This window comes from Mixophyes fleayi, chromosome 5 (assembly GCF_038048845.1).
Source record: "Mixophyes fleayi isolate aMixFle1 chromosome 5, aMixFle1.hap1, whole genome shotgun sequence".
NCBI classification, from domain to species: Eukaryota; Metazoa; Chordata; class Amphibia; order Anura; family Limnodynastidae; genus Mixophyes; species Mixophyes fleayi.
Genome location: NC_134406.1, coordinates 44,019,732 through 44,036,568, shown reverse-complemented (window position 1 = coordinate 44,036,568; position 16,837 = coordinate 44,019,732). Strand labels below are relative to the sequence as shown.

Below are 16,837 nucleotides of genomic sequence, written 5' to 3'. Positions count from 1 at the left end.
GGCGCTATATAAACAGGTGAACATGAGTCAAAGCAAACTAATGCTCAAAATGAAGTAGGAGAATCCAAATTTCAGCAACCAAATTAGCTGCTCCCAACACCATGTACCTATGGCCAATAGAAGTTAGTCTACAAGTTTTCGGGGGACCCCATGGCTACAGAATATAAAGGTATTACAATAAAGATAAATAACACTCTTAACATGAATAATAGAAAGAATTTAAAATAGTGACTTCTTATATGTGTATGCATGCTATATGTATAGACACTGCTGAGTGGTTTTAGGTATGTTGTGTGACTATTTACTCAACTCCACTGCCTGAGCTTAAATAATCATTACATTGAAATATATCTAAATTATTCTAGATAATAACTAAATTTAGTGAGATTGGGTTCTGAAATTAGCTATTGTTGAACATGATAAATCCGACGTTAATGACCAAACCCTTGTATAATGTTTATCTGTAGAAAGATAAAACCCCAGCAACAATAAATTAGGTTAAGTTAGGTTTGTGAAAGTCCAGAGAAGTATAAATCTGTGATAAACATGTAATTAGAGCATTTTCCTCGAAGCACAGAAAAGCTAAATCAATTTGTGAATCAATGACAAGCCAATAACAAGCTCATCAATAGTTCTCTGTGTAAAAGCAAATGAAAAAGGACCTGTAGTTCAATCTATCAAGTGGTCTTATTAGCACAAAAGTAAATGTCAGTCTTATTATAGTAAACAGAGCAGGTGTATAGCTTATTCTATTACTCACACAACTGTAATATGTAAAGTCAGTTATATGATACTAATTGTAATGTCTTACAATAACTTCCCATTGATATCAAATCATTTCAAGGATGTTGAAATGTGACATTAAAATATGTAGGTGCCTTTGTAATTAAAATGGATTATCAATAGATACTGTAGTGATCCTAGAAGTTATAAAAGCAGAGGAAACTGTGCAGTACATATAAGGTATATTTTCTTACTGTGTAGCTGAAATGAGTGTTGTGGCATTTTCATTCTGTTTTGTTATTACAATAAGATTAATAAATAACTGAAATTAAACTGTGACCATGAGAATAAAGATAGCGCTCTTTGCCCACTATGCTACATCAACATTTTTCTAACTTTTAATATAGTATTTCACCTAAATTAATGAAATTTACATTTCAAGTTACAGGTACCGAATGATCTAAACCAGTGTTTCCCAACTCCAGTCCTCATGGACCCCTAACAGTACATGTTTTCCATATCTCTTTGCAGGAGCACAGGTGTATTCATTACTAATTGACACATTTTGAATGATCTACAGGTGGTATAATTATTTCACTTGTGACCTGGAAAACCTGCACTGTTAGGGGTCCCTGAGGACTGGAGTTGGGAAACATTGATCTAAACTGATTTAGTTCTACTGGCGGGATGCAAGCACCTCACCAACTGGTGCGTCATAACCCATGTCAGGGAAGCCGAACTGAGTGGCAGTTTGATTTCCACCATGCAAATGAAGGGCTGTGGCGATCGTCTGAGAGTGTGATTTCATCTTGGTACTTTGAGTCCCCTAATGTTGGGGATGACACTGCAGATGGAGGTGGCCCTGTTGGAAAGAACTTCTTGCTGGCTGTCCTTGACAAGACATTTTAAGAATGCTTACCCACTCTCCTGTAATTTCCATGTGACTCTGGGTAGGTCTCCAAAGGGCACCAGAAAAATGTTGGCAAGTGTGATTTTAAGGTAGTTTACACTGTTCCAAGTTACTTAAAAAAAGGAAAGAATGGCACCTGGAGGATTCTATTAAAACAAGTGTTAGGTTATTGGGGACACTATGGTAAGAGTGAGTATATAGTGGAATCAGCCTGTAAATTAACTTGTTACATGAACAAGATGGCTACATTGTGTTCTCAACAATTACCGTAATTCCCCATGTATAAGACGCACCTTTTTCCCCAAAATTTTGGGTCTAAAACCTGGGTGCGTCTTATACAGGGGTAGCGGGGATGCAGGAGGGGGCAGCGTTACAGTGGCAGCGAGGGGATCCAGGAGGAGGGGGACAGAGGCACAGTGGCAGCAGGGATCCAGGAGGAGGGGGACAGTGGTATGCACGCATCCAGGAGGAGGGGGACAGAGGTACAGTGGCAGCGAGGATCCAGGAGGAGGGGGACAGAGGCACAGTGGCAGCGGGCATCCAGGAGGAGGGGGACAGTGGTATGCACGCATCCAGGAGGAGGGGCACAGTGGTATGCACGCATCCAGGAGGAGGGGGACAGAGGCACAGTGGCAGTGGGGATCCAGGAGGAGGGGGACAGTGGTATGCACGCATCCAGAAGGAGGGGGACAGAGGTACAGTGGCAGCGGGCATCCAGGAGGAGGGGGACAGTGGTATGCACGCATCCAGGAGGAGGGGGACAGAGGTACAGTGGCAGCGAGGATCCAGGAGGAGGGGGACAAAGGCACAGTGGCAGCGGGCATCCAGGAGGAGGGGGACAGTGGTATGCACGCATCCAGGAGGAGGGGGACAGAGGCACAGTGGCAGTGAGGATCCAGGAGGAGGGGGACAGTGGTATGCACGCATCCAGAAGGAGGGGGACAGAGGTACAGTGGCAGCGGGCATCCAGGAGGAGGGGGACAGTGGTATGCACGCATCCAGGAGGAGGGGGACAGTGGTATGCACGCATCCAGGAGGAGGGGGACAGAGGTACAGTGGCAGCAAGGATCCAGGAGGAGGGGGACAGAGGTACAGTGGCAGCGGGCATCCAGGAGGAGGGGGACAGTGGTATGCACGCATCCAGGAGGAGGGGGACAGAGGCACAGTGGCAGTGGGGATCCAGGAGGAGGGGGACAGTGGTATGCACGCATCCAGAAGGAGGGGGACAGAGGCACAGTGGCAGCGGGCATCCAGGAGGAGGGGGACAGTGGTATGCACGCATCCAGGAGGAGGGGGACAGAGGCACAGTGGCAGTGGGGATCCAGGAGGAGGGGGACAGTGGTATGCACGCATCCAGGAGGAGGGGGACAGAGGTACAGTGGCAGCGGGCATCCAGGAGTAGGGGGACAGTGGTATGCACGCATCCAGGAGGAGGGGGACAGAGGCACAGTGGCAGCGAGGATCCAGGAGGAGGGGGACAGAGGCACAGTGGCAGCGGGGATCCAGGAGGAGGGGGACAGTGGTATGCACGCATCCAGGAGGAGGGGGACAGAGGCACAGTGGCAGCGGGGATCCAGGAGGAGGGGGACAGTGGTATGCATGCATCCAGAAGGAGGGGGACAGAGGTACAGTGGCAGCTGAGCCGGCTGCTCTGATCACAATCAGAACAGCCGGCCATTACAATCTCTCTGCCTTTTTTGATAGCTGACGTAATATTTTTTCTTCAAATTGCGGGGCCAAAATTAAGGTGCGTCTTATACGTGGGAGCGCCTTATACATGGGGAAATACGGTATTTATGAGAATGAAGCCTATCAGTTCATTTGGAATCTGGGATATCAGGATTCTGAGTATATTTAACCTGTTGTTTTTAACACAACCAGGATTTTCCTAAACTACAGAAATCTTCTTATTAAGTTCTTTGTGACTTCAAAGTAACAGCTGTAGCTAAACTTATGGTTTCTGGACCAGGGAAAAGCTCACTTGGGATTAAAACTGTGGGTGGTCTGAGAGCTGAAAGCGGTTTATCGAGTAACTCTGATCCCAGGAAAGATGCTTTAGTGACATAATAGTTCAATACATCTATTCTATAGGTTGGACATTTAGGACAATTTTGATTTGTGTCGGCGGAATTATATAGTTCTCGGTTTTCATGGTTACAAAAGTAAATGTGACTGATAAATAATGAATATGTTGCCCTCACTGACTAATGTATTAAAAGGGAAAGGTATGAAAAAAGAGGGACGTGTAAGTAAATGGATAGAGAATTCAAGATTTAGTATGGGAAGAAGGATTTTTGGCAAATATACAAATGTGGTCTAGCAAAGTGCAAGCAAAGAACACACACGAGAAGGATCTGTCTGAACACAATGCAAACTCCCTGTAGCGAGTTATTTTTTAATTTAAAATGTATATTTTCTACACAAGTACCTGTAAGGCAAGGACAACCCAGCTACTCCACCTTACTAATACAACTATCCCTACTCATTTTGGGCCTCATTTAAAATAGGCCATAATTTTGAGGCACAAACATAGGTGTAAACTTTGCCGTGAAGTGTTAATATATGGTCGCATGAAGATGCAATCTCTTGATACAGTTAAATAAATGGCAGCCATCATCATTAATCTGTACTTTAAGAAAAGAAGGAATAAATAAATAGAAACAAATAAATAACCAGTACCTTCTATATTCTGGGCTGGTTACTGCTAAAGCAAAGAGACAACCAACACCAGACACTCACAGTGTGGGGGTGAAACACAAAATTGGGAAACCAGTCCAAGCCTGGCCGCTGCAGAGCTGGGGGGAGGGCGCATGTTTTTTTAGGGCCTGATTTATGTTTAACTTAAAATTGGACTGTATTTTACTGCGCATGCGTACTGTGCATTGATTTTTTGCAGCTTGCAGTTGGACAAATCTAAATAAAGGACATTATACGTAACCATGGCAACTTTGACAAAAACAAAACACATTAAATGTGTAACACATCATTTTGAAAACAATAATGTAGCAACATGCAGCAAAGGTGACTTGTACATAGGATGTAAACCAGACTCTAATAAAGCAGTGAGATGAATGCGAGAGCAGCTCAATACTCACTATGGGGCTGGCATTGATGTAGTCAGAATGATCGTGGCTATTCTCTGTCTTTAGAATTATTCTGTTGTGGTCATCTGTGAAGGAGAAAATCACATAATTATTACGTATTGTTAAATTAAATGTACATTTTTCTAGATCCCACATTCCCCTAAACTACAATTAATAGACCAAAATGGTCTAACTTGTTTCTTTGTTAGATACACGCTTTTGCGAAATATTGTTACTATAACAAGAAAATTGGCAATGCTTGTTTTGCTGCCCTGCAGAACATAGATAGATATCTCATTATAGGCACAGCTGAAGATAAAGGTAAAAACTGAAATAGTAGAAATAAAAATATAGAAATAATATACCAGTCATAAAAAGAAAGAGCAACAGAAATTCAGCAGATATCACAGCTTGAAAATAAAGTAACTTTTACATTCACCTATTGCAGAGGCTGCCACGATGTCTATTCTATAAATCTATCATCTGTTATGAAGTGCTGTTTCCTGTTATGTCCCTTCCCGCTTCAGGTGGTGGCTTCTGGTTCCCGTATTCCCGTATATATATTTGTATGGATCGGGAAAGTTCTATGTCACCAGTTGACTCCCTTGTGTCCTCTTCTCTATAAAGGCCATTGTCTTCATTCAGATTGGCTAGCAAAACCCCTGACTTTTGAAGCATTTCGTGGATCCTATTCTGAACTAAAGCTGCTTACAAAAGACATTCCTTAACATGATGGTTGGTCTAAACTAGCACAATATTCTCTCTTGTATGCTCTCATGCTGTTACTAGGCTGTCAATGTGTAGGACCCCAGTGACGGTGCCAGAATCTTAATTATCTGTCCCAAACCAAGTCTTGCTAAGAACACTAAGGGGTATATTTACTAAACTGCGGGTTTGAAAAAGTGGAGATGATGCTTTTAGCAACCAATCAGATTCTAGGTGTCATTTTGTGGAATGTACTAGATAAATGATAACTATAATCGTATTGGTTGCTATAGGCAACATCTCCACATTTTCAAACCAGCAGTTTAGTAAATATTCCCCTAAAAGTATTTGACCAAATTCAAAAACAAATTCTGGATTTGGTGCCTCCCTAAGGATTCAGCATACATCTACTGAACTCAGATAAATAGTAACACATTTCATGAAGAAGTTGGCAAAAACAAATTTTTAGGCTTGCCCTGAGCCCATATTATCTCTATGAAATAATGGAATTTGGAAAGTAGTCACTAAATGACCTTCTATTGTAACCCCATGGCAAACATGGAAGACAGAAAACCTCTTGCCTCAAACAGCATAGTCTACTGTTTTCAATGTATGATCTCCTAGCTTAAATAAAAAAATCTAAAGAGAAAAAAATAGTACGAGCTTCAACCTTAACTAAATAATCTTAACCATAACATATTTACATAGATTTAATATTAGCACTAGTCCTATATGTCAACCCAAGTCCTGACATAAGGCACCAATTTGAGTACTAACCATATATCTAGGTTAATCTCTAAAAAGACCCCAGTTCTAACTCTCTGATGATGCCTCCTGAAATGTTAAAAATAAGAAAGTAACAGCTTCTCACACTAAGCAATTTGTGCTAGTGACAAATTGAATTAAACATGTGGGGGTTTTTGCATTGTTTTTCTACTGCTCTGTTGAGAATACATTTGTTTTACACTTTTGGGATATAGCTACAATACTGTATATCCCTAACTTTTTTCGAAGCAATAAGAGAGCTGTCTTTTCAGTGGGGTTAACTAAGTTCTTAAAACAGGTTGGGCAGGGGATAAGGGTAAATCTACCAATTAACTGCACAGTGATACATACATGCTACTGTAGTGAGAGATCGATTCTTTGCAGAATTCTCCTCCTTCATCGCAATGAGCGTTGCATTCAAATCTGCTTGATATGCGCACAGAGCTTCCCACTCTTTCTCCAGACGATTCTTATTCTTCAAGTGATCTTCCATATAAGACTAGAATAAAAGCAGATGAATTGTTATGTGCTGTACGCTTGAACAATCAATCTGCATGATTGTTTTGTCTCGCTTTACCTTGTTCCCAGTGGGATTATCTATAAGTTTTATGATTCCAGTGCAAAATTTGCATTTGGACAGCCATAGGTGGCATCACAGAGCTATAACTAATGGTACAAGATATAAAATAGCAACATATGCCTCTAGCACCCCCATGGCCAAAGTAGACACTGCATTCATGCATCTTTGGTGGGTATACTTATAATAAAAAGGGGATAGTTATGGGTTTAGTTGATCAAGTTGAAAAATATGAATGTAGTATTACATTAAAAACTGAATATGTGTGTTCTCAAGGTGTTGTGAAACTACAAGTCCCGGCATACTTTAACAATATATAGCAGCGTATTGCTGGAGGGGTATGCTGGGAATTGTAGTTTCACAACACCTGGAGTGTCACAGGTTAGCCAACACTGGCTTAGTGCTATGTTATGTTAACAATGGCATTTTTTTCCTTGCAAGGTCTTATATTACATTATTAACAGCACTCATACATTCAATCTTTGTGACTAAACTCAACAATAGTCAACAAGGTTATAATTCAATAGCTGGTAAATACACAATAACACTTCAGAAAACTTCTTTCAGGTTGTTTTTGTGGAAAATTCGGTTAACATCAGATAATATATATTTTACACTCATGTTTTATATCTGGAAATTTCAATTCTGAGGTTTCGTTGTCATTTGTTTTACTGACACTTCTTCCTAGTCTGTGACTCCTGTACTTACATATCAATTTTTTTGGTGTCAATTATATGGGCACCACTCACCGAAGCCGCTTCTAGTTGAACAGCTGTTTAAAGTGTCCTGCTGCCTGGCTCAAGTCAGTGAATAAATTACCATGTCGACAAGGCAGCAGGAGATTTGTAAACAGCTTTATGCCAATGACTTTACACAGTTTTTACGTGCCCTTCAATGGCTCACCAATGCCACTTTCACTCACTTTAACTATGGTTTCATGCTTTTGTCTTAGCCACCCCTCCACAGAGACCCCCGCCAATCCAGTGCCCCCTAGTTGTCTAAGGACTCAGATGGGCCATGTGTGGGTCAAGGACAGAGTAATATAAATAGTCAGGACTCTGGTAGTTATCAGGTCCTGGCAACAGCTGCCACTCCTGGTGATCGATCAGACCCAAGGACTGGAGAATCTGGGAGATGACCGACCCCAGACTCCAGCATCGGGGAGGAAGACACACATCAGAAGAGCAGCTTGCTATTGCTCCGAGATGTGGTGCGTGGCCCTTGGAAAGCTTGTTGCTGCAGAGCTTACCCTCCCCCATGTCAAGTGGCACCTGTATAATTAACAAGTACCCAAATTTGCACCCTTGAAGTTATTTGAGTTTCTGGGACTATGGACTTGCTATCTTGAATAATAACTAACTAAACTCTGGATACACATTTGTTTTTTTCATTTGCATCTAACACTTGAAAAACTATTTTTGACCTCCAATTTGGTATAAAATCATATGCTATTCACCATTAATCTTTTTTAACATATTTGAATTTCTTTAAGGGCAAAAAAAAAATCCACATTTATAGCTCATTGCATATGAAAGTAGAATTACCAAGCATGCTATCATTCACAAAATACTCCAAAGATGCCTAGGGGCCTGATATTGTAATCAAGAGTGAATGCCAGTTGGCATCTTTTGTGCCTCTTCATCAAACCTGCTGTTTCATAATTTGTGTCCACAGCATGAAACAGCCCTGGTGGAGGTTGAGTACTGTGCCCTTTCTATTAACTAAAATAAAAAAAAAACTAATTAGAATATTTGATTGGTAAATAAATTCATAGTACCCTCAAATGCCACTTACAGTACTGATTTTAATTATGTTTCAATTAAGCTCTTAGACATGCAGAATACTGATGTCTGTTACAGGAGTTGGAACTGTCTGGCGGAACTCAATCACAGATAGCATATGAAGTGTCACCTACACGGTTTGGGGAAACTGGTCCTGGTGCCCAGTGCAAGTCAAAATATGCTTATAATCTAATATTCCCACTTGTAAAGGGTTTAGTTTTGAACGCTTTACAAATAGTGGCAGGCAATTAGAGCACAGGAGATTTAAGAGTTAATGCACATAATTCAATGGTTCTTATGGGTGGCTGCAAACACACCAGATTTTAATTAACTCTCTGTTTCAACACAGATGGCTAAGTCAAAAGACTGAAGCAGATTAAAGGATTTTGCTAACACAGGAATATCCATGAAATCTGGCTTGGTTGCAGCATTGATGACAAGAGTTGACAACTGATTAACACATAGTACAATCCCACTTTCCATTTCACTAAGCAAATAGCACAGTACACTCTTTTATAATTTAACAAAGTTGAAGGGTTGGGTATTAATTAACGGTGTAGATAACGCCGACAACGAGTTTATGGACAGAATATGGAGGGCCATACAACTTGAATATGATTACTACCGAAGTTGAAATGGGTGTTTTAGAATGTACTGAGACTTGTGGTTCTACAGCTGGAGATCCACAGGTTGCCTAAGCCTGCCTTAATCCGAGGCTTCAGGTGGCAACTGATAAAGCTTCTTGCAATTCTTTTGCTTTCGGTGAGATTGTTAAGTGAAAGACCGGCATCATCAAGCCTAGTGATGGGCAAGATAGATACCAGAGAGCCAGATAGATGGAGCATGAAAGCACAGGCTACACCGTGATTCTCATCTGCATAGTGCTTGCAGGGACCATAACAAACTTTGGGTATAGGCTAGGCGATGCCGCTCTAGCCTGCTGGGCCCTGACTCTGCTCTTCTGAGCAGTACGGGGGTCACGGGATGAGCATTGATCTCACAGGGCAAAAAGCTACCATGCATTGTGGGGCTCACCTCACTTTAGGACCCCATAACAGCCATATCCCCTGCAGTTCCAGCTTTGGGAAGTAGTATGAGATGTGTGCAAGCAGATTGTTGAACTATATCTAATGCGCGTCATTCTTAGAATTTGAAAAAGTAGCATAAAAAAACAACACATAAATCACTCCTAATATCGCCAAAATGTAGCACTACCGTTTAAGGTGTGTTTAGGATAAATCTAAACAAAAAACCTTTGACGAGAAAAATATTTAGAAAAATATGTTTATTCTTTCAGCATTAAACGAGTCTGAATATTTAAACTTGTACAATACATACTATGCGCCTGATTCGTCAGACACGTATTCTGAGCGCAACCAGTATTATACGCATGCATTTAGGCTTTGCACCTGCCTGAATTCAGCAAGGCATGGATCTCAAGATGTGTGTGCTTTGGAAATTGGGTACAGGTCTGCTGTACTCTACTTGATCGGACAAAACAGGGTGAGTCCAATACCTATGTGGAGTATAAATTTACAAAAGGACACACAAGAAAATAAAAAAAATACATTATAAGAAGTGGCCTTATTTAATAAAGGTGCGAACATTTGTTTTTCTGATAACAAATATCAATACAAATGTGGTTTGTTTCTTCAAATACCTAGGACTGTACATAGTAATCCTGTGGAACCATACTGTCACTGTTAGCTTAATGGGTTAATTTAATAAAATTGCAGCTCCTTGATATATTTCTCACCATTCTCCATCCTAATGAGCACAGCTGTAACTAGTTCCCAGCAGCCTTCAGGAGAATATAAGGCCTAATTGTAGATTGAAGGTCGCAGGAGCATTTTGTGGCCTCTCCCCCAGTCCAGCTCAGTTTTGAATCTTTGTATCCGAATATGCTGCGTCCTTGTATTAGTCGCAGTAGATTTAGATTTACTTAAATAAAGAAAAATGGAGGTGTTATCCAAAACAACCAATCAGATGCTAGCTACCATTTTGTAGAATTTACTAGATAAATGATAGCTAGTATCTGATAAGTTGCTATGGGCAACGCTGCCACTTTTCTTTTTTAGAAGTTGTAATAAATCTACCTCCATGTCTTTATCTTAATCTGTGCTCGTATGTCTCTCATTTTTGTATAAGTTTGTTTCTTGAGTATTCAATTTTCCACATATCATTGGTTATCACTGCCTGGTTATGTTGGTGTTGCTACCAGAGGGGGATGCGGTAATAAGTGTCCATCCACTTCAGAGGCCCCAGCTCTGCTCTTCTGAGCAGGCATAGGGCTGGCACATGTGTAGTTTGGGCTTCAAGTTCTAGAACTGAAAGCCCAAATGTGTCTTCTATATGCGTGCACCAGCACCCGCCCATGATCAGAAGAGCAGAGCAGAGGCCTCTGAGCAGATAGGCCAGTATCTTTGGACCCCATCACCTCCAGGCCTCCCTCTTCCAAACAAGGGTGTCAATGGCTCTGTAGGTGCCAGGATGGGATAGACTGAGCACCTTTAGCACCCTGACCCCACTCCCTGGCTCTACAGACTGAGCACAGCGCGCTATAAGATGTCATCTCACACCGACGTGATGACATCATTCCCTGGCTCTTCCCCTGGCCCCCACCGATGACACATACGTTATTATTACATCTTTTACCCCGTGAGTGTTAAGGACAAGCAAAACTATAAAATAACACTAGGGGGCCCAGTGACAACTACAAATGTAATAAGGGCAATTTGCAGTTTTACAAACCAAGTCAAGGGATCTCTGCTTTGCCCCTTACACTATTTGTTTAAAGACACTTTTCAGAGCACCATTTAACAAACTGCATTGGTCAAAGTCACAGAAACATACTCAGCAACCAAGTCACCACTCATTTCTGGGACTCAGATAAGGTTGTCTAGTCTATAACATCACTGATATCTTGTGCAAGATCACCATAGGAAAAGACAAAATCAATTTATTCTGACTAATGTCAGTGACATTGCTTTAAAAGGATTAACAACATCACCAAGAATATTAAAGAGATGTACAAAATGTACAGCATACATAGTGTTGAATATAATATGGCAGGTTTAACCGGCATCACTGTACCTTAGTGCTTATTGATATGAAAACAGTGCACAGGGACCATCTCCCTTTGCTTGCACAATGTACATATTGCCAGAACAGATCACTTTGTTTATTTTAATTAAATGATTCAATGAAGTCTTAGGAAATGTGCTCAAACTATTGTAATATCTTATACAGATCTACCAGATGAAGTGAATAGCTCTCAAATAGCTATCAAAGATAGAAGTTTAAAAATATTTGTATTTATTTTCTCCATAAAATACTCCAATCTCGAATCTCTTTAATGAGCTCAAAAACCCCTAAATAGACTAAAGTCAGCTCTCAATAATACACATGTCCCAACAACATTCCCTTGTTTAACACAGGTGGGCATTTTTTAGACAATACTTTTGTTACTCGGAATGAGCAAGAAAATATCACAGCTGGGAAAGGTTCCATATTTAACATTGCTTCACTCATTTTCCATTACATGCATAGCTTAATAGATAGCAATGTAATTTTTACTCATATTAATAAAGCATTGATGTCATCTCTATATTATTGCCCATAATACTGTAATAATGACATTTTGTAATGTGTAAAAGGATTATTTAAATCCAACCTGCAGGTGCTAGGGATCAGCAGGTGACAGGCAAACACTTTAATCCCTTTTACTTGTGGCTTCCAGCTGCCAGAGGTGGTTCGTGAAATCTATATGAGATGGCAGTAGACGGACATGGGCTCTCTCAATTCTTCTTCTTAATAGCTCAAAAATCTCATGCATTTATCTGCAGTTAAACAGAGTAAGAATGGGAAGATGTGCATTTAATATGTAGAGTATAAATGCCCCGAAATATCAAGGGAAAACATAGTAACCAGAACTGAACAGAACAGATAAAATGTCCTTATTAAAAGCACCGCCCAGTTCTAAACTAAGCAGTTCAGTAGCATTTACTGAACTGAACCATTCTGAACATGCAAGGCAGGCTTCACTGTACACTACGTTTATTGCAGCATGCACAGAATCTGCTAACACAGCAGTGTACATGTTTCCAAGTCAGTAAGGGTCATTTACAAACTGCTTCTTTATGTACACAAGTGCATCTTCTTGTCTGCTAAGCACGTTTCAAGGTGCAAACCTAATTCACAGGCTGGGCCGGCAGAAGCTCTGTGAGCACCCTAGGTGGCACCCTCACCCCCTGCTGCTTCTTACCTTAGGTGACGGAAACAGTGGGGCAACATCTCCTGCTCCTTATAGTCTAGGAGGGTGTCACTGGGCAGTGACACGATAGCCCAACACCACTTTCACAGCCCATCACTCACATTGAGGAACAGCAACCCAACAGTAAGAAGCTGATGGCTGCTTCTCCTCTGTCAGCAGCTGGTACTCCATGTGGGGGCACTATGGGGACATTTAGGGCCTGAGTCATTAAGGAGAGCAAAGCATAAAAATGGAGTAACTTTACACCTGGGCAAAACCATGTTGTATTGGAGGGGGAGGTCAATTTAAAATGGGGACAGATTTATAGTTAGGGTAGGGCATGTCCTAGATCAACTTTAAATTTCAGTGTAAAAGTAAAGCTATCAAGTATTTGTGTTCTAGATGAAACAACAGCCAGTTTTTATCTTATGTCAAAATAATAAACTAATTTGCACCCCTTGCATTGTAACATGGTTTGTCTCAGAGAATATTTACTCCTTTTTCTTGCCTTAATTTCCTTAATGACTCAGGCCCTTAAAACACTGGGTGAGTGACATTTTGTCACATATTCAGTGCCTTAGCCACCCGCTAATCATAGGTGCTCTAGGTGACCTCCTAGGTTCGCCTAATGGTAGCGCTGCCCTTGTTCAGTCTTTGGACACACACACACCCATAAATCAGTCTATGACCAGTTCTGCAGGTTGGTGCAAACTCCTGAAAATGCACAGGATGGAAAGAGTAAAAATGGGACATTAAAACTCAATTTACTGTCAATTGTGACAGCCCCATTTATTTATTTGAACATCTGTCTCCTAAACTCCCGCTTGGGTTGGTTTCATTCATTTCTAAAATTACGCAAATAATCGGAGGTCATTACACATGAGTTTCTATTATCTGTCCAAAATGCTGTTAGCACTTTGGCCAAAATGTGCATTCCCTCAGAACTACAATTAGAAGGTGCAAAATGCATCCCATAGATGTATAGACGTAGACTTTGTCGGCGACGGCAAATTTAAGTATTTTTTTTCGGGGGGGGGGGGGGGGGCTATTTTTTGGGGGCTATGTGTCTACCTAGAAAGCTGGGAAAGCCCCGGTAAATGTGCCTTCTCCAACCCTTTATCTCATGTAAAGAATTCTGTCCCAGAAATGAAACCATTGTGTGTATTTCAAAAATATACAAATGAATCATCGTATCATAATTCAGCAGGTAACACCCTCAATTCACCCAACTCTTCCCATCTGCCTGTGCAAACTTTTTCACAACTACCGATGCTGTCGCAGTGGCCACAAATCCATGCACTTCCCAGTAATATCGGAAATTGTGTAAAAGTAGGTGTGTGACATCACAAGAAAACGGTTAAGCATGGAAAAAGCATAATGCGTATATGTTTATGGGATACATTTTAGATAACACATATTATTCCTTACAATACCAAAGCACAGACTCATTGGGCCTGATTCATTAAGGTGCGTAAATGCTGAAACATGCTGTATTTTGTGTTAAATTGCTCTCCGTATGCCCACAAACTAGCTGTACACTAGAGGACAATTGTATGCAATTTATCTTACAGTGTAAAGGACACTTACTTCAACCTACGTTTCATGGACAGAATAGGGATGGGAAGGGGTGTGTGCACGTTGTCAATTTACAGTCAGGGCGCGCAAAGCTCATGCGCACCCAGTAGCGCTCAATGCAAGCTTTGGGCATCTCTAAGGAACCTGTTTTTCTGTCGTATCCCTTGCACCAGCTACAGGTCTGGAGTAAGTGCTGAATGATAGTGATGATGGCTGTGTATGCAGCTAGAACATATCGCAATCAGGAACAACAGTAAAAAGCACTCTATGTACAGTAGACATTAATAACATCCTGATAAATGTATTTCATGGGACAAAAAAACAATTATTTTTAATGTTTCTCAAATTAATGACTGTATAATGAACAGGTGATAAAAAAGAAATACTTATATTTCCTGTGCATTTTGCTGGGACTTTATATTTAATATATACGTATCCTGCAGTGTATTTTCTCTCCGAGCAGAGCGTACCTAGACCCATATTCAACAAGAGATGTTGCTTCAGATCCACTTCTAGTTGAATACAGAGGTTTATATGCCCAAATTACGTGCATTTGAAAAAAAAAAAGCACAATACGTTCGTTTTGCATGCCTTAATGAATCAGTCCCATTATGTACATTACTATTCATTCTACTAAAAATATATATTACAGATATGTATGGCGTGGTGGTACAGTGGCATTATCTGTGTGGAGTTTGTATGTTCTCTGCATGTTTGCATTTTTTTTCTCAGGTTTTCTCCTATGTTCAAAAATGTGTTTAACTGATAAACCATAACTAAGCGATGCAGGACATGGCAGGACTAACATTGCAATATTCACAAAATGGACAGAAACGAGCAAAACAGTATTTTGGGCAGATTTCTGTGACTTTTGTGAAGTTATATAACCTAAATTTGACATAGACATTGTTAATAAACAGAGACATAGGCCACGCAGCGTTATGTAGCAATTATTCTTATAAATGCAACCAGCATTCCCAAATAAACACATGCTCTGTGATCCTGGCTGTACCCCAAACAAAGGCAACTGTGACACTACTGATCATCATTATCACTATTTATTTATATAGCGCCACTGATTCCACAGCTCTGTATAGAGAACTCATTCACATCAGTCCCTGCCCCATTGGAGCTTACAGTCTAAATTCCCTAACATGTGCACATACAGACAGAGAGAGAGAGACTAGAGTCAATTTTGATAGCAGCCAATTAACCTACCAGTATGTTTTTGGAGTGTGGGAGGAAACCGGAGCACCCGGAGGAAACCCACGCAAACACGGGGAGAACATACAAACTCCACACAGATAAGGCCATGGTCGGGAAATGAACTTATGACCCCAGTGCTGTAAGGCAGAAGTGCTAACCACTTAGCCACCGTGCTGCCCTGTGCTGCTCCTGATAATATCTCTCAAAAAAATTCACCTTTTATGTTTCTGGCTTTACCCCTTAAAAGGACACTTTTCACTGTCCTATCCCAGAGAAAAATAAACTTCACATATTGAATACACAGAAGAAAGAGAAAGAGAAAGGTTTGGTTGGCACACCTAATTCTTAAAACGTGCTGTATATAAAGTGGCTCCGGTGCTTTCACTTGCTATACGAATACAAATCAACCTCAACATGTCAGCAACAATACTATGTAATATAATATCTGGAAAAAAAATGAGGTTCTTAGTGGAAGTTTTCATCAAATTGTGAACTGCAGCATAGTGACCTCACCCATGTGGGCACTTTCACTAACAGTCTACTGACTATAGTTCAATTATTTTGTATTTCTGACTGAACCCCAAAAACACATATCCTTCAGATCTTTGACTATACCCCAAAAGACACCTTTCAGTGTCATTTATCTACAGGCTACAAATAATGCTGATTACAAACTGGCTATGTGTTGCTGGCACCTTATAAATGTATTTTTCAGTTGTGCTTAGGATGTTCTTAGTGCATAGCATGTTCTCCTGCACTTTAGCTTGTAGTTTATATAATCTGACATAGTAGTGTAGCACCTTTCCATACATTTAATGAATTAGGTTATACTAACCATACCTTCCTGTTTCCTGGCAATTATTTGCCCAGCCCTCTCAACTATCCAAAGATTTTCAATTAGAGAAGCAGGTAGCCATATATTATATGTAGTATTTTGGCAAGTGAATGAGGCAACCTTGCTGCAGTGGATGGGCATCCAAAATGTCATCAAGATGTGCACTAAGAATCAAATTTATATACCAAATATTATGTTACATAGCAATGTTGAAGAATATTATACACTTATGTTCTAGTGTTTTATATGTGTTTTAGTGTTGTAGTGTTATATGTGTTTTAGTGTTATATGTGTTTTAGTGTTTTAGTGTTATATGTGTTTTAGTGTTATATGTGTTTTAGTGTTTTAGTGTTCTGCTGCTGTATATACCACAACGAAATTTCCTTTCACACTCTTGCCAATACCATGAAAGACATATTTCCTGC

At 40.5% G+C, this 16,837-nt stretch overlaps 1 protein-coding gene across 1 annotated transcript in view; it reads right to left on the bottom strand.

Moving 5' to 3' along the window:
* PTPRN2 (protein tyrosine phosphatase receptor type N2) overlaps positions 1-16,837 on the bottom strand; it is a 733,183-nt gene that overhangs the window by 42,653 nt on the left and 673,693 nt on the right. Inside the window, exons 15-16 of the mRNA XM_075212113.1 lie at positions 6,538-6,685; positions 4,729-4,802 (exon numbers count right to left, since the gene is read on the bottom strand). Coding sequence (XP_075068214.1) covers positions 4,729-4,802; positions 6,538-6,685 — 222 coding nt within the window. The remainder of the gene's footprint in view (positions 1-4,728; positions 4,803-6,537; positions 6,686-16,837) is intronic.